We start from the raw sequence: 21,236 nt of genomic DNA on the forward strand, positions 1-21,236 counted from the left end.
GTGAGCAAAACCCGGGAGAGGGGAAAAGGAGCGGCGGGAAGAGCCCAAAGGGCCGCTGGCTCTGCACCAGCCGCCTCCCCCGCTGCGCTGAGGATGTCCCGCTCCCGCACCTTTCCAAGGCGTTAAATACGGACGGGAATTTTTAGCTGGCTTCCAGCTGGAGCGTTTTTGGGGCCAACACCGTTGGATATCGTATAGTTTACGGTATACCCTTGCTGAAAAAGAAAGGGAGGGATTATGTTTGGAGAGTAAACGTTTGGAAATGTAAGCAAGGGTTTCCAGGAATTTAATGGTTAAACTTGCTAAAAAGTAAGCAGTAAAAGGAGTCAAAAGTTTCATACAACACAGAAGGACTCCTCAGGACCCAGGGGTGTGCTCAGCCGAAGGTGAGGACCCACCTTGTCAGCATCTCACCCACTGTGCTCAGTCCCTGCAGCACCTTCACTGCAGTCGTGTCACAAACTGGATGCTGAGAAACCATCTCAGTTCCTTTCCAAGTGGAATCACTTCTGGTCCCTTAAAGCCTCTATCCTGAGGGAAAGGCAGTGCCTCTGGCACAGCCGGATGCTGGCAGGAGGGTTTGTATAGCTCAGCAGTGTAGCCAATATGTCCCAGTTGGAGCTGGCTGCTCTGGGAGCCCCTGGGGGCTGAGGAGAGGCAGCTGCCAGCCCTCACTGCCCTGTGTCCCCAGCAAAAGGGACTTGCTGCTCCCACAGCAGCCCTCACCTTTCCCTTCTCCACCCCACTCATCTTTCCATAGCCCAGGTTATGTGCCTTGCACAGTCCATCACACTGCTCTCACCAAGGTTACCCTCACTGAGAGCTGGCCACAGCACCTGACCAGATTCAGCCAAAAAAAAAAGAGGAAAATGGGCATGTGAGGAGAGCCCAGCTTCCACAGCTCATGGGAAGGCCCTGGGTCCACACCTTCTGTTCTCTCAGAGCCGTCCTCACAGGGAATGGAGGCCACTAGAAAGGGCTCTATGGAAGAGACATTAAAATTTCACCTGGCAGGGAGCTGGTCTCACCTGTCAGAGCAACTCCAGCACGATGAGCCAACGGACCCATTGGAGAGGGCACTGCACACAGGCCATGGACATGGCCTCTGCTCTGGGCTTAGACTCCACAATACCAAGAAATTAAGGGAAAGGGATGTGAATTAAACATAAAACCACAGGGAATATAGGGAAGAACCGATTTCCACTCTCATTTTTGAACTACTTCTCTTCTCCTTCCTATATTTTCTTTCCCCATTACTCCAGCCCCAAGCACACACAGATGTTTTAAACACTGACTCCCTTTCCTCTAATACCCATGAGAGATTGAGAGCTGAGCCACTATAAATATGCCAGTGAACAGAAATGCATTAAAGGATTAAAGCATTCAATTGGAACTTGTAAAATTTGGACTTTGGGGTCAGTTTTTTTCTTCACTGACAAGTAATATACCTTTAGTGTACACAGCAGAGAACAGCAGGGCAGAGGAGTCAAAAACAAAAATAGCTTTAAGTATCACAGCAAACCATGTCACTGAAGAAATGTATAACCATCAATTATGCAAATGAGAACATCAATTCATTAGCTACAGTCTCCAGATTTCCCTGACCTCTGTCTTAATGGGGACACGCCTCATTTGATGCACAGAACAAAGGAAACACAAAGATGATAAGAGACTGGGGAGTGAAGGCCATGGGGAACACTGAATTTAGATAATCTCTGAGAACATTCAGAGTAGAGGGAATAAACAAAAATATATGTCCAAAAGATCTTAAGGAGCTTACAGCACATGGGAGGAGCAGGCACCAGAGAAGAGGTACCAAAATCAAGAAACACAAGGTGAGAGCTGCAGGGAACCACAGTGAGGTTTCAGTTTTGGAGGTTTGAAACTCAAACTGTGCCAGGCTGACTGCAGGTATCAGCAGTGATGGGTTTTCACCTTTCCAAGCTACACTTACCTCCCACCCTTAGTTCCAGCTACAATCAGTCCTTGGCCTAAAATAGATTTAAACTTCTCCATGGCAACAAAGGCAAAATCATAATTGGAGTGGTGTTTGTGTTACCTCTACAATAACACATCACTTCAAGCACTATCATCTTCAGAAGCTGAATAAAAACCACATGTTGAGAAAAAAAGTATGAAAAATGCTAATGAAACACAGGACTAGGGAAATAAGAGGTGAAAGGGATATTAAAGCACTCAAATTCACTTTCAGCTTGAAATTAACTCTTTTGTTATGTTCAATCCTGTTTTACATGGCTTGAGTGTTAGGTCTTCTAGGCTGAGGGCATTTGGACATTCAGATTTTTTTGCTTGATACCTCCATTTTAATTTGCTTGATTTTATACCTTTTCTCCTGCTCTGTAGACCACCCAAATAAACCATCTTTCTCTTCTTGGTGTTTACAGCCCTTGAACACTGGCAGCTGATTACCATATCTCCCTTAATGATCGTTTGGCCAGGCCGTGCATATCTAATTTCCAGTCATAATTCAATTCCTGCAGCACCCCTGCCAGCAGTGAAAGTCATTGTATTACAGACCTTCTAAGGGAAAAGCAAGGACCTTTTTTTACACCCCTGCAACACGCAATTAACACAATCCTGACCCCCTTCCCTAGATGATTCATAAAAGGGTCAGGCTCATGGCACTGCTTGTTTGCAGTGAACTCTCACAGTGTCCACGGCCTGGGTGAGAGGTTCCCACACCTCCCTCCAGCCCCTCTGCTGGGAGCTGAAGCTGCTGGGTACTTCATTCTGTAATGGCAGTAAAAACAGCTTGAATGCACTCCTGGAGTCCTGGGCCTCTCCTGAGTGACAGATGACAGTGTTGTTCCCTTCCCACCTTCCCCACTGGGATGTGTTGGCACATCACACACAGCATTGTAGGGTGGTGCCACGAGCTACTGCATCTCTGTGTCCTTCCTGTAGCAGTCATCATATAAAATAAGAAACCCAGCAAACAGAGAGTGTAAAACCAATCAGTTAGAGATTCCATGGTGCTACTGGGTTGTGTTAAATCTGTCATCCTTATTAAAATGACACTGCAAAGAGCAGAGAGGAAGACAGGCCCTGGCACAGCAGCAGGGTGGTGACAGCACCAAGTGCCACATCCTCCCCAGCACTGCACGAGTACAGATGTGTGGACACACCAGGAGAGGCTGTGGCACAGTCCTTGGCTCTGCCAGGACTTGGGGTCACTTTTTACCATCAGTATCAAACTGATGTTAAAACACTACTGAAAATACCTCTGCCATTCAACTGGTTACCAAATCGCAGGCTCTGATGAGAAAATCCACCAAGTGCCTTCACAGAGTCATTTCATCAGGCAATACTTCATACCATCCATCCCCTTTTCAGCTCTGGAAAATATGGAGGTATCTGCCATCCAGCAGCAGGGAGCAGGGCCACAACATTGAACAACACAATTAACAGGGTGTCCAATCAGAATGGCAGGTTTTATCTGAAATTGGAGGCTAAGCCCCAAGATGCAAAAAAAGCCCCATCTCTTTAGAAACCTGATGCATGGTCAGGAAATGAAATTGTTTCCACCTCATCTATGTCAACAACCTACAGCTGGATGCCTCTAATTCCACAGACATAACCCAAATCCATCTCCTATTTGACAGCTCCAGTAGCAGCTGCCATGCCCACCTTTTCCCTGCAGCAAACACAGAGCTCTGGGTCATTTCCACAGTGGGAAGAAGCACTGAAATAATTGTGCACAGACCCATCCTGCACCTCCACCATCACCCTCAGCACCAGGTCTGCATGTGCTGCTTCTGACAGAGGCTGCACCGACTGGATCCGGAGCTGGGTGCTTGGGATAAATGGGATGTGAATCCATCACACATGGTACACAGCTAAACTTTGTGTTACTCATCATGTTTACAAGAAATTTACCAGCAGAAAATAAACATATTAGCTTGCTACATGTTGTTGTAAGGTGAAAACCTCACAATTCAAGACATGAGCGAGTCATTAGTGCATGGGAAGTCTATAAAGCCGTTTTGACTGAGGTTAGATTTATTCCATCACTGTGTGTTATGAGAATACTTCATCCTTCCTCAGTATTAACCAACTTTGGCTACGTACTACTAGACCAATGACCTGTGGTACAGCAAGAAAATACCTTTAAAACATATTTGCACACCTTTCTCCAGCCCGGCCTCTGCTGACAGGGGATGTCTGAGTGCAACTTAGACCCAGATTTTGGGTCCTGAAGGAGGAGACCTGGGACTCAGGGAACATAATTTCTATTTCTGTCACTACCACAGGGCAAGTGGCTTTAGATGAGCTATTCTTAACTTCCTGTACCTGGTACAGATACACCAGCACTGAATCACTTTGTGGAAGGTTTTGCCTTCTTCTGGTAAAACACCTCACTCTGAAACACCCTTCACATGTGTAAGGTTAGACATGGGGCTGTGGGGCTGCACTGCAGTGCTTCTGGGCACTCAGATACTGCACTGCAAAGAATGAGGAGAGATGAGGAACTATCATTCCTGCAAGAGATACTGGAGAGATTTACAAAGAAAAAAAATTAATTCAGCTTAACAAGATTTTGCCTGCTAAGTCCTCCGGCAGCCTGAAGGACAAAACTTTACCCTTCTCTAAGTTTCGGCTCAGCAGAAGAAAGTTTCTGAAATTCATGAAAGCAAATATTTGATTCTGAACCTCCTGATAAAAGTTAAATGATATTTTAAGGTCTTGGCTTTACGTTTTCACTGTCCTACTACACAAAAAAAAATCCAGGAAAAACTAGGGAAATGCAATGTTTGTAGTTTGACAAGAACTCACACACTTGCCATTTTTCTCCCATTTAAGTACACCAGAGCCCTTTATAAAGGCAAAAAATACCTCAGCTGTCCTTTGCCTTGGCTCATGCAAGATGTATAAGTACATTCAAATTTTACAGTTTTTACTGTGCAGGTCAGAGTCTAATGCCAGTTTCTTTCACTATATTTGATGCAGAATCCCTAAGGAGCACCTGAAAAAATAAGAGAATGTGATAGAGAGAATAAAATGAATTGCAAATATGCAGAATTATTAAGAGCTCAGTGATGCCTCATAGAAACCTCTGCAAAACAGTCTATTTAGAGACCATCCAGAGTATCAAACAGGCATCCCACCAGGGACAGGCACAGCACAGGCTGCAGACTGTGAAGGTATTAGGAAGAAAAGGACTAGTCATGCAGTGTGCTCTGCAAAGAGACTTCTGGTAAAAACTGAGTTTGACAAGCTCTAATAATGATCCTAAGAATAATTAATGCTTTCACTCCTCCAGCATATTCCTCCCCAGAAGGCAGTGAATTAATGGTGAAGCCTCCCAGGCTTTTTTTTTATTATTTTGCAGATAAGATAAAGAGACAATTGCACAAAAATCCCATCTTCCATCTCTTTGGAAGATGTGGAAGCTTTTCCACCACCAAAAGCAACTGTTCAACCTTAGCACCAGAAGAAATTTGAGTAGAGGACCAAAGTCCTTGAGTACCATGTCAGTTCAGCAGTGACATGGCCAGGGACTCTGCTGGACACTGAGTTTGAGGGAGTGGAAGGGCACAGGCAGTTTGCAGATGCTGCTGGGATAAGATCCTTGTGCTGCTCCACAGCCTGGAGGGAGAAGGAAGCAGGAACCTCACCCTCCAGAGACCCACAGCACGTTTCTGAAACACCTTTTCTGGGTTTTGTGCATTTCTGTACTTTTTTTTGTGCACAGAGTCAGATTTAATTTGTCATCCTGCAGTCATCACATCTGAAACAGATACAGCAAGAATTTAAGCTCCCTCATTCCAGGCCTTTTGCTTTAACCACAAGAACATCCATCTACACTATGTAAGAATCAGCCAGACCATGGGAACTGCATGATACAAAGAATATTTTTAATGATGTAGCATTTTTGAAAGCAGATTATGCAAGGATACTTTTAAAAGGAATTATAATGTAATTTGAGTGTAGGCTCTGCAGAAAGACAAATATAATTAATTCTTATCTTTTCCTAACTGCCTCCTTTTCCACTGCTGTCAGAAACCCTGCATGAAAACATATGATTTTACACCAGTGACGCCTGCATCTTGCTCTATAGCAGATATGACAGTCTGCATGCAACATGGCAATCTGGGAACTCTGGAGGCAATTACACTAGTAGTTTGTGTCAAATTTCTATTTTCCATTTCTATTAGGAAGAATTAATTTAGCATCCTAATCAATATGACTGTATAGCAGCATAAAGTATATCGGAGAAAAATTTACAAGGTCTTATCTCTGGCTCAAGGAATAGCTGTGGGAAAAAAGACTGAAAACAGGGAGCTCTCCCTATAGAATACAGTTAAACAGATACCAGTGTCAGTGCCTGAATGCTGCAACTACAGAATTAGTTGCTCTTTGTTAATTCAAACTTTTAACAGTTGGATTGTGGTGGTAAATAAAAGCAGCATGTTCCTTACCAGTTGGCATCTTTAAATTGAGGTAGAGTATCTGTGTAAAAGATTTACTCTATTTCAGGAACTCACTGTTGGCCTGGTACCAAGGCCTGTCATGGCATGGAAGAGTAACTCCCAACAGTGCAGAAACCAGGGGGGCAGTAAAGCACTCAGAAACAGATTTCTGTTCTCATTTGTGCATCTATAGAATAATTAGACAGAATAAAAGAAACAACAAACTACTTCAAAAATGGGCCTTCTGTAAGAGCTTTACTATGACAGCCAGGAAACAAACCATTTTCCTGCAGCTCCCAAGTGAGGGGTTCCAGTAACAGACCACTCAGCTTTTCTTTTAAAGTTCTTTTAAAGTTCAGTCATTGCATATTCATGCATTAACTTGCGTTTCTCTCTAACTTGATGGTAAATGACAGTGTATTTTAGGTAGCTGTTTCCATTGGACTTGTGCTGACCTTTATCTGACTGCAATGAAAGAGAAGTCCAATGCCAACTTTAACCTTTCTATCCAAACACATCATAGGAATGAACACATGTAAAGCAAATCTGAATGTGCAGTCAGTTAATCTCGGGCTCTTCCAGACTGGCTTTGCACTGCAGTTCCAGTTCAATCTGCTCAGAGGAGCAACTAAGATGCAGGAACAGGTCCTGGTAGCCAGGGACAACCTGCATTCACAGAGTGGCACTGGAACACGTGGCCTACTTCATCCTTCCAGCACCCTTCTGTGGAATACTGTGGAAAACTACCACCAGTATGCCTTACTCACTGCTGGCTTCCCAAACCACGGGTTTTATCTTATCCCTACAGGATATTATCAGTATTAGCCAAGTATTTTGCTAATTTTACTGTTCTGAAGTACCATTAATAAATCTTATCATAGAGACTCTGATGAGGAATTACAGATCCTGTGGCTTGCCAATGACTTCCCACATCCCATCCTGGGAGTACCTGAAAAGGCCAACAAAACATCTCAGTTACAGCCCAGGACAGGTCAGATTTCCTGCAGCTGTAGCTGGCACAGCTCCCACCAGGCAGTGTTTTAGGGCCTCCTCCTCTTCTGGCAGACTCTTCTGAGATAAAACAAGAGCCAAAGTCCTGCTCATCCAGTCCAAGAAGTGGACTGCTCTGGAGAAGAGCAGCATGTAATATTGCCCATGAAAATTAATCTGATAGTCTTTCAACAGAGCTTCTCAAAGCAAACAGTCCACTTTTGCTGAGACTGAAATTTAGATGAGGCATCTAAACAGCAAGGAGGAAGCAATGGAGAAGGAAAACTATTTCATCAATGGTGAGGCTGAGACTTGAATGTTACAGGTTCTCCTAGCAACCTTGTTTTTAATGAAAAATCAAAATTGTAGAAGTTGCAGAAAAGAGTTGCTTCAGGCTGAGAAAAAATGCATCACACTGAATCCCCTATTCATTTTATCAAAATGCAGGTTAGGGGACAATGCAATTAAAAGTACAGATAAACTCATGGGAGCCAGTACAAGGTATAAATGGACTTTCATTTCCCTGGAGAAAGCCTCTAAAACATCCAGAAGGTATTAGTGACACCACTTAGAAATGATGGCCAATGCCTGAATAAGGGAAATAATTGACCATTGTCCAAACTGCTAAAGGAAATGGGGGATTTTCCATTATTTGGTGTTTTCCTGTCAAAACTCTTGTGCCAAACTGGAAGTTGTGTCTTAGCCAAACAGAGCTCACACCTTAGCTAAAAGTCAAACAGGATATACAGGGAGGTCAAACCAGATCCACTCATGCCTTCTACCCTTAAATCCTAAGATTGTAAGGAGAGAAGCAGATTTCCCCCTCCTTCTTCAGCCCTTAAGAAAAACAAGTCTTTTAATCTATTTAGAGGCCCTTTCTGACATTCTTTAGCTGCAGTTTTTCTCAATCAACCTAATCTTTTCCCATCAAGCTCCATGCTAATCCCATTTTGCTCCACTCCTTAAACTAATAAAAGATTAGAGTGACATTTCGGAAAGGGCATCGTATTAAGCAGCTTCTTTCCCATCTCAACAGATCACTGCAGTGCAGAATGCAGTGAACAGGCCATTAATCTTATGGTAATGAGGTGTCAGTGTGAATGGAGACCTCCTCCTTGATCCACGAGAAGGGCGAGGGAATAATGAGGACACCGGCGCTCGCCATCCCTGGCAGCTTTGCCAGGAGGCAGTGGGTCCACGAAGGGTTGTTGTGATGGTGGCAGCAGGTCTTGTCACCACACTGCTCTGCCATGACAACAGTGAGCAAACATCCCCACTGACCCCCTGCCACCCCTGTGCTGCCCACACGTAAAGAGCTTTCACCGCGCTCTAATTAGCGGCGTAAAACTGCTGAACAACTCCAGCTCTGCTGGAACATGAAATCAATTAGGATCAGCAGCCACACAGAGAGGTGCTTTTCACACCTATCCATCCTGCTGGTGGAAATCACAGGCAAACTACTCCCTTCATTCCAAGTCAGTGCTCTTCCTGGTGACATGCCTGCATTGATATTATCCAATTTGCTTTCATACAGAAAGAATTTTTGCATTTTCTTAAACAAGCCATTGTTCCTCTAAAGAAGGTGGCTCGAGTTTTACCAAGCGCTGAGAAAACTTTCTGAAAAAAGAAGAAGGCCTGTCCTGGCTGGTGATATGTGGTGGCATCCATCCTGTCCCTTGCTCTAATAGGATGCTCTTCCTGCAGGATGAGTGAGGTGGGCTGGAAATTCCAATGCCACGAGGCTGTGCTGAACCCAAAACACTCCATCCACAGCTGCATGTGTACCCAGAACAAACTGGAGCAACAGGGATTAAAAATAACGAGCAGGGAGTTAACCTGTGGAGAGGGCTGCTGGAGGAACCATGGATGACAAGAGCAGCACAACTCTCTTTACTCCAGAAACACCTCCGTGCATGGATTTCTCTTGTACATTTGCTTTGCTGTCTCATGACTAATGAATGAAACCTGTGGGTTTGGTACCCTCAGAAGCCAAGTGTCTGAAGGTCAAATTACCCTACAGCTTACCTTTGCAATTTGTGCTTTTTCATGGTTTGTGTAGTCACTACTGATACAGGCAAGAGTTCCTCTAACAATATTCACCCTGGAGAGGAATTCAGCCCTTCTCCTCCTATATGACAGTCTAACCCTGCAGTTGCACAGTCACTGTTCTCTCTTAGTACAGTAAATTAACGCTAGATATCAACAAAGAAACTGATTAATTGGAACTATTTCAAGGACAAAATTCACCAGAAACTGAATCTTTACAAAAAATAGATTTGTCTGTAATTACAGTAGGACACAGTATCACTGGTATTGCCAATAAATGTCAATTTTCAACCATGCAGCCTCTAGCTAAGTCTTTATTCTAACTTTCTTATCTAATTACATGCATAAAAGATATAGCTCAAAGTAAAATAAAAGGTTCTTCTCCCATGCACATTTCTTAGGAAAAATCTTGCCTCTCCTCCACCTATTTTGGAAATCAACTGTCTTGGCAAAGTTTAGCTGTTTACCTGTATACTGTGGTAGGTGGGGAATTCAGTGTGTCATAGATGAGCCTCACGTGTCCTTGGTACAACTCCAGAGCCAAAGGATCATTGTCACCTTTGTACAATAAGATGCCATTGTCCTTGTCCGTGGCTACCTGTGAAACATTAATAACCAGGTAAGGTCGCTTGGGAATGATTAAAACAGAAATAACCCTACATTAAAAAAATCAAACCAAAATCATATGTGCAATTCAAGTATAATTAAATAACTCATGTGTGACAACGAGGGCAAGAGCCAGGAGGTGCTGAGCTGCTCACAGGCTTGCTGTGGACATGAGGAAGGAAAGAAGGACCTGTTCCCACATTTCACATTTATTTACTCAGTTATTAGCGAGTTGTGCTGATTTCACAGGACATTTAGAGAGTCAGGAGGAATAGAGTAGCCCTCATCCCTCTAGCTTTCGTGTACATTATGGGGAAAAAAACCTGGAATGCTGAATCAAGAAACAAGGACTTCGCTTTCCCAGTCTCCATCTCTCTACTGTCCCTATAGTACAAAAAAGAGACCAAATGGAATTTTTGAATACAACTTGCCTGCTATTTTCACAGCACGTATTTCTTGAGTTTTCTTTAATTTTTTTATAATGGCTGATAAATGCAAAAACTAAACAGCAAATTTAAAAATCTGTTTGGATTTATACATATATTTAAATACTATCCTTTTACCCTTAGAAGCTTTTATTTTTCTTGTGAACTTTTTAATACAATTTCCTCTATCTGTTCTTAATAATCAGTGTTGTATTCTAGTTTTAATTCACTAGTAATTAATTACTGGATGCAAGAATAATATCCAACCTGGGAAACAAGAAGTGAGAATGTTATCTGCATGTGCTTTCTGTAAGAATCAGTTTTATTCTTGAAGCTACAGCTGATGTAATGTGCTTTGTTCAGATTTCCAGCTTTAAAGTAGACCTACAGTATTTGGAGCCTTCTGGGAGCCGTATTTTAGAGTGTCTGTATTTTAGAATCTCTTTCGTAATATTAAATAATAGATGGTTTTCAAGAAAAGCTGGAGTTTCAAACACACATGAATCAGCTTCATTTTCATATGAACAGCATGCTCAAGCTATTAAAGAAAAGATAAATATTACTTACGGAATTTTGTCATTAGAATAAACTTTACAGGAACCACCCTTTAAAAATCTATTCCTAATGTGGAAATTTGGTCCTCTTTCCCACGTGTTGACATTGCTATTTTAATTATAACCATCTCTTTATTAGAAAACATACAAAACTAGAAATTATTCCCTCACTTACTTTGAAATTTAAGGGGAAAAAAGTCAGTTTAATGCTTACTAGATTGTGAATGCAATTTCAAATCACTTAAATATCGTAGTGGAGTAAGTATCCAAGATACTTTTGATCCACAAACACAACGATGACAGTAGTGCCCTGGCACCTTTGATATCTGTTTTCAATTGCCTTCTGAACTTAAACATCAACCCAAATTCAGGTGTAACGACAGGCCTGTAACAAAATCCCAGGCCTTTTATTGACTGAATGTGCACAGCAAAAGAGTAAACAAAATATTATCTGGAGAGGCCATTTAGAGCAGCCTCTTTTATCGAGTGTCCTAACATTCAACACTAATTTCCACGGGATGAAGCACAAAGCTGTGAATCAGTAAGAAGACAGGGAAGCTTTCTGAATCATCCATGGTTGCATTGCCAGTCTGGGAATAAGAGAGTGGCAAGATTCTGGAGGCAGGATGTGTGCCCACGAAGGTGTACCAGTGCCTCAGTTGCTCCTTCCCATTTCAATAATTTTAGAGCAGACAAGGGGGGCTCACAAGTTGACTCCTGACTTTTTCAGCATCTTGGCCGGCAGCCCCTGGCTGCAAAACACGGCGGGAGTTACTGCTTAGAGGAGCACTGGGCTGCTCTGCCTGACACACCTGCAGGGAGATGTTTGCCTGAGGGCGGATTTTGGCTGATGGCAGCTCCACGTAGGAGTCCTTCCCCACGAAGTTGACCGTGATGAGCTTCTCACACCTCTGGCCCGCGAAGCCGGCGAGGCAGCGGCACACGGGCTCGTGGTGGGCGACGATGCACTGGGCCCCGTTCTGGCACTCGTAGTTGTCACAGGGGCTCGTCTGCAGCAGGACCATGGGCGGAGGGGTTTCACAGAAAAGTCCACTGTAGAAGCAAAGGAAAGAAGAAGCAACCTTCGGTTATCACCACTTTTTCAGGGAAGGAAGCGTTTTCAGATGCTGCCATCACATTGCTACTGAGGTTCAGCTACCGTGTGCCTGCTGTGCTGTGTGAAAGCTTTACAGTTTAATGCTGTCAGAAATCCCTGTGCTGGCCCTGAACGAGCCAGTTCAGATACTGAAAGCAATCTATACTGCCCTTTGCACTGGTTATTTAGCTCTGCAAGGTACCACAGCCTGTCTGAAATAGCTTCCACCCACACAGTGCCCTGCAGAGGTTCCCAGCGATATCTGTGAGCCATTTAAACCCAAACCTGAGATTTCCTCATCTTTGGCTCTGTGATCTGAGTCCATTCTGCTGTTGTAAGTGGCAAGCACCTCTGTTTTGAGTGGGTTTTACAGCCCCCTCACTTTGTTTACTGTATATTAGAGTGTATCACCAACAGATGGACAACTGCTAAGCAGCAATGCACTGCTACCACACTATCTGCTGGGCAGCTCCCCTGAACTGATAGTTTCTAACATCAGCAGGATTGCTAACTTTATGTTAGCTGAGTTTGTGATTGGCAATGTCCTGGATCAGGCAAAGGCAAAGGCAAGGAAGCTCTCCCCCAGACAGAGGCAGCTGAAAACCAAATGCCAGATCTGAAGCAGAATCACACTGAGATCTGGAGGAAGGTGCTGTGCTTCAGACTTGACTGTGTGAGAGGGTGAGCAAAGCCCGTGTGTAGGAACCCCTGACCTCCCAGGCTGGGGCCAGGACACCCAAGATCAGTGATGGCTCAGGCCCAGGGGTGCCCTCCCAGCTCAGCTGCTGCACATTTCACAGGGCACCAGTGGCAGTGGCTCAGCCACAGAGGGGCACTGACACTGCGTAAGGGCAGGGGAAGGGGAGAAAGAGCAGAAAGCTGCAGTCTTCTTTCACACTGAAGTCATGTGTCAGACTGAACTGTAAAAAGTAAATGAAAAATCTCTGCCTGGTACTTCCAGTTGGTCTGTGCAGAGGGGCTGGGGCAGGCTGGCTGCACATGGCAGGGCCCTGCAATACCCCAAATCCCTCATTACAGCCACTGCACAAGCCCAGAAAACCCCTTTTTGTACTGATGAGAGCACATAGACTCTTTGCATCAAGTCCTGTGACTGCTTGACAACATGTAGGCAGTAAAACGATGACAGGCTGCTGGGTAGGGAACATGTTGTGGGGAACACCATGGGGCAGGACAGTTGTGGGGAATGCTGTGGGGATGGACAGCTGTGGGCAATTCCATGGAGACAGCTGCAGGGAACACCATGGGGATGGATAGCTGTGGGTAATTCCATGGAGATAGATGCAGGGAACATAGTGGGGATGGATAGCTGTGGGCAATTCCATGGAGATAGCTGCAGGGAACACCATGGGGATGGATAGCTGTGGGTAATTCCATGGAGATAGCTGCAGGGAACACCATGGGGATGGACAGATGTGGTGAGGGCCGTAGGCAAGGGCTCTCACACCATCTCTCTGTGTTGCACAGCATTCACCAGCACAGGGCAGGGGGTTTTCCAGGAGAGGATTGTGGCACACCCATTCATGCAGTGAATAAACCATGAGCCCAGTCCTGCAATCCCACTTGTCCCACGAGGAGCACTTTGTGGAGTAATAGCACTCTTATAAAAACAAAGCACAAAAATGCCAGAACCCTCACTCCTCTCCAGCAAGGCAGGTGAGACATGGAAGCTCAGGGAATTTCTAGGCAATGTTCCTAGATAAAATTAGAATGGAAACCCAAGCCATGGCCCTTCAGTAAACAGCACTGCTACAAGACATGCAAGAACAGCAAATAAACCAGCCACAACATACTCCAGACCATGCTTGCTCAGCCAGAGCAGCCAGAACCTGCTGCTTCTATAACAGCAGGGAATGCAGAGGGTTGTTTTTCTTTTATGTTTTCTCATGTTAAATTTTACACAGAGCACCATGGCTCTATCTTTAGTGCTGTGTGGAGTGAGAGCACAAAAGCTTTTCCTGCCCCTGTTCTCCCAACACACTCCACTCTCTGGTCTGCCTCTGGGAAACATGAGAGAGAAATACACAACAAAATATAGATGGGATAAATCCTGAACTGCATTAGAGGCAGTGGAGCTGCTCTGCTTTTCTGTCTGACAGCAGAGACCTAGGGTCTCACTTTTATGAAAGGCAGTCTTGAAGAACACCTTGAAAGATGTAAACACTTGGGATTTGGACTTGGGAGAAGTCCAGAAAAGCTCTCCTTTCCCCACAGCCACTATACAGCATGGAATATCCTACCACCATCCTAACTTTGTCCAAATCTCTATGTTGGCCTTGTACATGGCAATGTGAATAAGGCAAAAAAAATAAGTCTGTTCCATGGTAATATGCACAAGGGGGGTGAAAACCACTGCTGGCCTGAAGCAGAGTGCTGTGCTGATCTCTGGCTGCTGCCCTGGGAGCACAGGCTGTAGGGACTGTCCCATTCCAGCCCTGCCATCACTCGGGCTTGGCATCACTCATGTATACAAACATACAGAAGTTTCCTTCTCATCCAGAACCATCTCTTGGTACCTTCAGGATACACTGAATTTCAACAGTTTTCTCACTGTATTGCCCTAAACTTCCCTTATCCACCACAAGGACAAGTGATGTATTACAGCCCATCCCACTCCCACCTTGCTGCTCAGAGGGGCAGGAAGCTTTGGTGGGAAGGTGTTTTAAGATTTAGTTTTTATTTCTTATTACCCTACTCTGACTTAATTGTCAATAATTTCCCCAAGTCAGGTCTTTTTTGCCCGTGATGGTAACTGGTGAGTGATTTCTCCCTGCCTTTATCTCACCCCACAGCCTTTCATTATATTTTCTCTCCCCTTTGGTGAGCACAGACAGGGTGAACCCAGCACACTGGGAAACGCTTGTCTTTGCTCAGTCTGATGTGTTTCTCAAAGTAAATTTGTTCTTGGGAACATGTGTTTGTGGACACACCTTAACTATGAATTACTTATAGATCAGGGATTTTCTCTTCTGGGGCAAGATACTTTGCTGCAGCTCCTTGGCAGATCCCCACAGGCCCCCCATTTCTGCAGGGTGAGCACAGCACCTCGGGGGCACAGCACCACTCAGCAAGAGATGGCTTGGATTCCCCTTTCCAAGAAAACAAGAGAATATTTAAAAAAAAAACAAAAAAAGGAACAATCTCATGAGAAGATAGATACACAGAAAGCAATTCTTGCCAGTTTAAGGTAGTTACTGTGGCATTTCCTACCATCACAGCAGTCGGACCCACCAGAGCTGGTGAGCTGGGGACACACCAGTGCCATGTCCCCACTGCCAGCCAGGCATGGAAGGGACTGTCCGACCAGGGCACATTCCTATTCACAGCCTGGTTTCATTAGGTGTGTGATCTCCCTCTCCAGGGCTGGGATCTGTGGCTGGAAAACACATCAGGAGAGCCAGCAAAGGGATCAGACCAGGCTCAGCCCCACAGGTGGCTGTCACCTGGCCTGGGCTCAGCTGGAATTGCTTCCCAGAGGTGCTTAGCAGAACAGAGCACTGCTAACCCAGCCCCTGAGCTTGGTTCTACCTAATGCCCATTGTTCTGTTTTGTCATCAGCAGCAAGGAGAAAACAGAAGGAAAATTCAGTGTATAAAATTCTAATTTCACGGAAGTTAAAAATAATAATAATAAAAAAATCCACGCGACCCACAACAGCCTCCACTAACAGAAAGCAAATGTTGGAAGAAGCCAGTGTGTCTGTGCTTGGTGCTGCTCTGAAAGATTCCCTGAAGCTCCTGGCATGGCTCCTGCACACCCTTCCTTGCTTTGAAACCCCTTCAGTCAGTGGCTTTACCAGTGCTTCTGTCCTGATACTGGCCCCTAGAAATGACAGGAGCAACAGTGTCTGCCAAGCCCTTTTCTTTTTCAGTATTTTTAAAAGGACATATTTAGAAATAATTAATGTGACTTATTTTCTCACCAGTGGAATGTGGAGCACAGCCTGACACGGCCAAGTCCATTCTTGCCTGGTACAATCTCCTTTATTTAAATAATCACTGCTGAGTTTCTTGCAGCAATCTGTCCCAGTGGAGAACTCAGAAGCATCTGCACCGTGGAGGAGCAGTGCTTCCATCAGGCTCTGCAGCTTAATGTGTGCTTCCCCACCAGAGCAGCATTTACCAGGTAACACTACTGTGAGGCTGATTGCTGGAGGGAAGCTTTGAGAACTTGGGTTTTATCCAGCAGGGCTCACAAATTCTCTAAAATGTTTTCATCTGCAGGGGGTAAACGAATGCTATTTTGGGAAGAAAACACCGAAAACTCTGCAGGATGAAAGTATGTTATGAAGTTGCAAGAGGTTGCAGAGTGCTAAGGAAAGGTGCTGTGAGGAGCACAAGTACATCTGACCAGTGAACTGGAAATGGTAAGATGGGAAAGCAAGTGTGTGCATGTTGGCACGACTGCTTTTTGGGGCTGTCATCAGAGAGGTGTCACTCACTGTGGGTGAGGCCCTACCTACATTGTTAAAAGTCACCCAAGTGCCATTTGTTCAGCCCTGTGAGGATGTAAGTTTTAACATCCTTATTAATGTGTGGCTCCAAGTGGCTTTGACATACAGTGTAGTGACAACCATAAAATTGTTATAGGTCTGTGCATTTATTACAACAGCATAAGCTCTGGATAATTGGGAGGGCACTCTGCAAGCTCACTGCTGGGAAATGATCCCTGATACTTAGCCAAAAAAACTTCATTAATCATTATCTTAGGTCTTCTAGTTACCTTTGTCAGACCACTCCTTATGTTCTCTCCTTTTCATCAACACTTGCAGCCTTCAAACACTTGCAGTTATCTCCTTGCCACACATCCTCATGCCCGAGGCAGCTCTGAGAAAGGGGAGTCTGTAACCCTGAACATCAGAAGGCTGAACTCTGTCAATCACCATATTTGCAATTGTAATCTTAACAGGGAAAAAACCCAAACCTCAGAACCCCCTTCAGAGCAGCAGGCCTTTAAACTACAAAAGGCTGGAGTCATGGGAAGAATAATGAGATCATATTTTGTCAGCAGAATTTTAATCCTGAAATCAAACAAGATCAGGGACTATTCTGCATGGAGAACACACAGGCTCCAGCTTGCTCTGTGCCTTGGCAGAGGGAACATGGTAGGGCTTTTTCTCCCAAAAGACCCTTGTCTCCCTTGCATCTTGCACAGGAAATTTAGGGAGGTGGCATGGACTAGTGGAGAAAAAATAAAGCAAAGAGGAGAACTCAAGTTAATCCTGGCTGTGCTGTTGACAGGCAGCAGGATTACTTTGCTTGCCCACAGTGCCTTGGGCTATGAAGTGCTGTCTAAGCTGGCAGCTGAGTTTTGGAGTTTTGTGCAGAAAGATGTTTCTTCTACTTAGAGGACTTTTAGTGGAATGAAACCCCATCATTTGAGCAATGCTGGGCTGTTCTTGTTCTGCTCTGGAAGCCCGTGGGGTGAGACCAGTCAAGCTGGGGCACTGCTTAAATTGCCAGTAGAGCTGTTTGGTACATGGCAAGGGACCCCTGCTGCTCCACCCAGCGGTGTCACAACTCAAAACATCTCTGCCAAACACTGTGACTCTGCTTTCCTGGAAAAAACCCCTCACATTCATCACTGCCTAGTACTGACAGGCCTTAAAAACCAGGGGACATGCAGCAGAAGCCTCCCAGTCACTTCCATCTGATGACAGGCTCAAGTTACCCTTGACTCCAGACATGGCTTTGCAATCCCATTTCTCAACTCCAACAATTAGATAACACTGAGGATTTACAATCCCACTGTGGGACAGTCACATATTAGCCTTACCAGTCACCAATCTGCAAGATCCCCAAATGGACTGAAGCAGAGAGTGAAACATGGAGAAAAGGGCATGAATTTGAAATTCAGAGGATATCTGATACCCTGTAAATAACAAGCCTGATTCAGCGAAACCATGGGCTGACATCATGCTATATATCAATGCCTATTCAGGGAAGGCTGTCTGCTATGGAACAAAAATGTGTGTTGAGAGGGGAAAAAACCCCAAACCAGCAAGGATGAAAGCAAGAAGAATGAAAACAGTTGCAGATACAAAGAAGAGAAAAAGATTTATAAGTGTTCACGCAATTTCTGCTATGTCAAGACTGATCTTTTCAGGTATTCCTTCTTTGTCTTGTGTGTGTTTCAAACACAGACAAGGTTTAGCTGGAAGGAAGCCAGTATCCAGCCTCAGGCAATGATTAGTGAATCCATTTGGAGGAGCACACTTATCTTTGACAGACAGAGAGATTTCCAGGAGTCAGATATATTGGCAGCTGTCAGAACGAGAGACTGGAAATTTACAGCCCAAATCACACTGAGCTCCTCCACCAAGAGGCACCGAGACACTGGCACAAAATCTTCAGACTCACACCTTCTTGCAGCCAGGTCTGAGGGTTCATACGTGCAATTTTATTCTTCTTTACTCTCTCTGCACACGCTGGGTTTATCTCCATGTAATCCACGTGAGTGTATTACCTCGTGTGCTGAGTGTGTTACCACGGAGGGCTGGGGCAGGCAGACTAACAGCACTGCTCAAGGGGCAAATTGCTGCTTTCCAAGCCAGAATTGCAGCCCCCTGGACCCAGTTAAGACCTCCTTCAGGTACAGGACTTGAGGCACCCATTCACGTGGCAATGACAGATCAATACTGTAACTGGAGGCTGATTAGCCCTGAGCATGAAAGCACTTAAAGAAAGTGTCCTGACATTCCAGGGAGGAGCTGCCTCCCTCGTACCTGAAGCCCTGGGGACAGACACAGGTGTAGCCATTGACAGCATCCACACACACGGCTCCGTGACGACACTTGTGGCCCACGCAGTCGTCATCATCGATCTCGCAGTGCTTGCCGCTGTAACCCGGCAAGCACTCGCATCTGAAAGGCAAGAAAGTCGCCCTTTAATGGCTTGTTTAGGTGATCACAACAACAGCACACACAGGCAGCCCAGCACCAATCCGGTTTGAGGTGGGGAGGTGTTAGCAATTACTCCTGGCAGCATCCAGCAGAATTCCTGCCATCAGAAACGCTCAGGTCCCTCCTGGCTGGCTGCACTTGAGGTTCTGCAATCTGCTGAAATTCGAGCTGAGCAAAGCAACACCCTACTACTGCTTTCCCTCAGGCAGGGCTGTGGAGAAGGGTGATCACACAGTTGTCTCCCAATTCTGCTAAAGATGACAACATCTTCCCCAGCCTCACGGACTTGAAGGGCAATATTCTGCCAGGGCAGTGGCTCTGGTGCCCCAGACTGTGATTTTGCTGGTGCTGAGTGTCTGAGGTTGGCCCTGTGCAGCTCCACGGAGCTCAGGAAGGTTCCCACCTTCCAAATGGAAGCAATCTGCGAACAGGCCACAAAATTCAGCAAATTTAAGGGAAAAGACCATTGGTTGTGAGACCACCACCTGTTTGCCATTCAAGTGCAAGGCAAAATGCTGCTGCAACTACGGAAAGTTATCTTTGCAGGCTGTCCTTTCCCGTGGTGACACTCAGGCAAAGCCTGTACCTGCTGCTGGTGGAGGAACACCGTTCACAGGAGCATCACCATGGGATGTACCCAAGCCTGCAGACATTGCCTTTTGTTTTATTTTATGCGATTCTCAAGTTTGCTGTACGAAGGCTGCATCAGCATTTCTATTTATAAGTCTTGCAGAAGTTTATATCCTGACAATAGAAAATGCATCCCAAAGTCTCTGACTTGGATCAGATCTTTAGGGATTGCTGAGCAGCCTTTTTTTTGAATCTATACTGCAGACAATGTTTAGTCATGAACACTCTTTAGTCCATAAAACATGTTTTACTCCTCCCAGTTGGATGTTGTTGCACATCTGGAAAACAAAAGGCAAACCACTTCAACCAAAACAAGGGAAGAACTACAGTTAATTTAGCAATAAAAGAGAGGTCTGTGCTCTTGCTAGAGCCTCATGGTTGGACTCAGAGTGCCTGCCACCGAGAGCTGGAAGAGGAGAGACATTATAAAGTTGAGGGAGGCAGCATCAAGAGCAAAACTACTGCTCCATCAATCTGTTTATCCTCCTCCTCCCTGCCAGCAGCCTGGTGGGGTAAGTGCAGGAGGAAGCACCTTGTGCAAAACTTCTTCAGAGGAACTGGACACATGGGAGTGATGAGGATAAATATTTCCACTTTGCAGGCAGCAGTCACTGTGCTGACTCTGGTTCCCAGGACAGTGTGTGGCTCCTGGCCACTCCCCAGCTCACCAGGGCAAGGCAGTGAGGTGGGTGCCACTTGCCAAAGTGCAGCAGCGTGTCCTGTGTGTGCCAATGGCCAGGGAGCAGCTGCCACAGCATCAGGGCTACAGCAGCCACTGTGACCTTCAGTCTCCACATCAAAACGTGGCTCGTGACTGGCTAAAACAGGGGAGCAAAGCCTGTGGATCTGTGACTGTCGGGTGGATAAGGCTGGGCAGATCCACACACTTCTTGTCTCCACCCTCCCAGCAGGAGAGGCCCCACCACAACCCTCCACAGCCACAGAAAGGTTGATGTCCCAGCTCTGCACACCTGAATTGCTTTTTTTACACTCTGGTGGCTCAGGGAATACTGTGATTAACATAATGGAGATGACAAAACAGAACAAAAAGCAAAAGGTGTTCCTTCCCCAAACCCTAAGAAGTGGGCAGCATTTTCTGGCAGCATTGCAGTCACACCTGCAAGGAAATAATGTCAATCAAAGGACTTTGTGAGGAGAATTGGCAGCATTTAATCCTGTTGCTTTTTATTGATCCCTGCAGTCCTAATATAAAGTGATGTAATAATGAACGATGTGCAGTTCCTTATACAGGGCTGCCATGCATCAATTTTATGATGTGTATTGGCTATCTCAGTAATGACAGAACCACCACTTTTCTCTGCAGGGCTGCATTAAATCAGCATTTTAAGCTGTCAGGTAATAATTCCAAGCTTTAGAATAATAAACTATATTTATACCATGCTCCAACATCAATACAGTGAATGGAAAAACATGCTCCTTTTCTGAAGTTTTTTTTTTTTTTGGAAGTAATTTCATTGTGTTAAACGGTATTTTTTGGTTGATTTTTGTTTTGTTTTGTTTTCTGGCATACAGAAAGCT

General features: G+C 45.1%; 1 protein-coding gene across 1 annotated transcript in view; it reads right to left on the minus strand.

Moving 5' to 3' along the window:
* Nucleotides 1-21,236, minus strand: part of SLIT3 (slit guidance ligand 3) — a 475,112-nt gene that overhangs the window by 11,238 nt on the left and 442,638 nt on the right. The window contains exons 30-32 of the mRNA XM_008928306.3: nt 18,891-19,028; nt 11,865-12,105; nt 9,935-10,065 (exon numbers count right to left, since the gene is read on the minus strand). Coding sequence (XP_008926554.3) covers nt 9,935-10,065; nt 11,865-12,105; nt 18,891-19,028 — 510 coding nt within the window. The remainder of the gene's footprint in view (nt 1-9,934; nt 10,066-11,864; nt 12,106-18,890; nt 19,029-21,236) is intronic.

The sequence above is a fragment of the Manacus vitellinus genome, unplaced genomic scaffold, assembly GCF_001715985.3.
Source record: "Manacus vitellinus isolate BGI_N305 unplaced genomic scaffold, ASM171598v3 scaffold_25_pilon, whole genome shotgun sequence".
Lineage (NCBI taxonomy): Eukaryota > Metazoa > Chordata > Aves > Passeriformes > Pipridae > Manacus > Manacus vitellinus.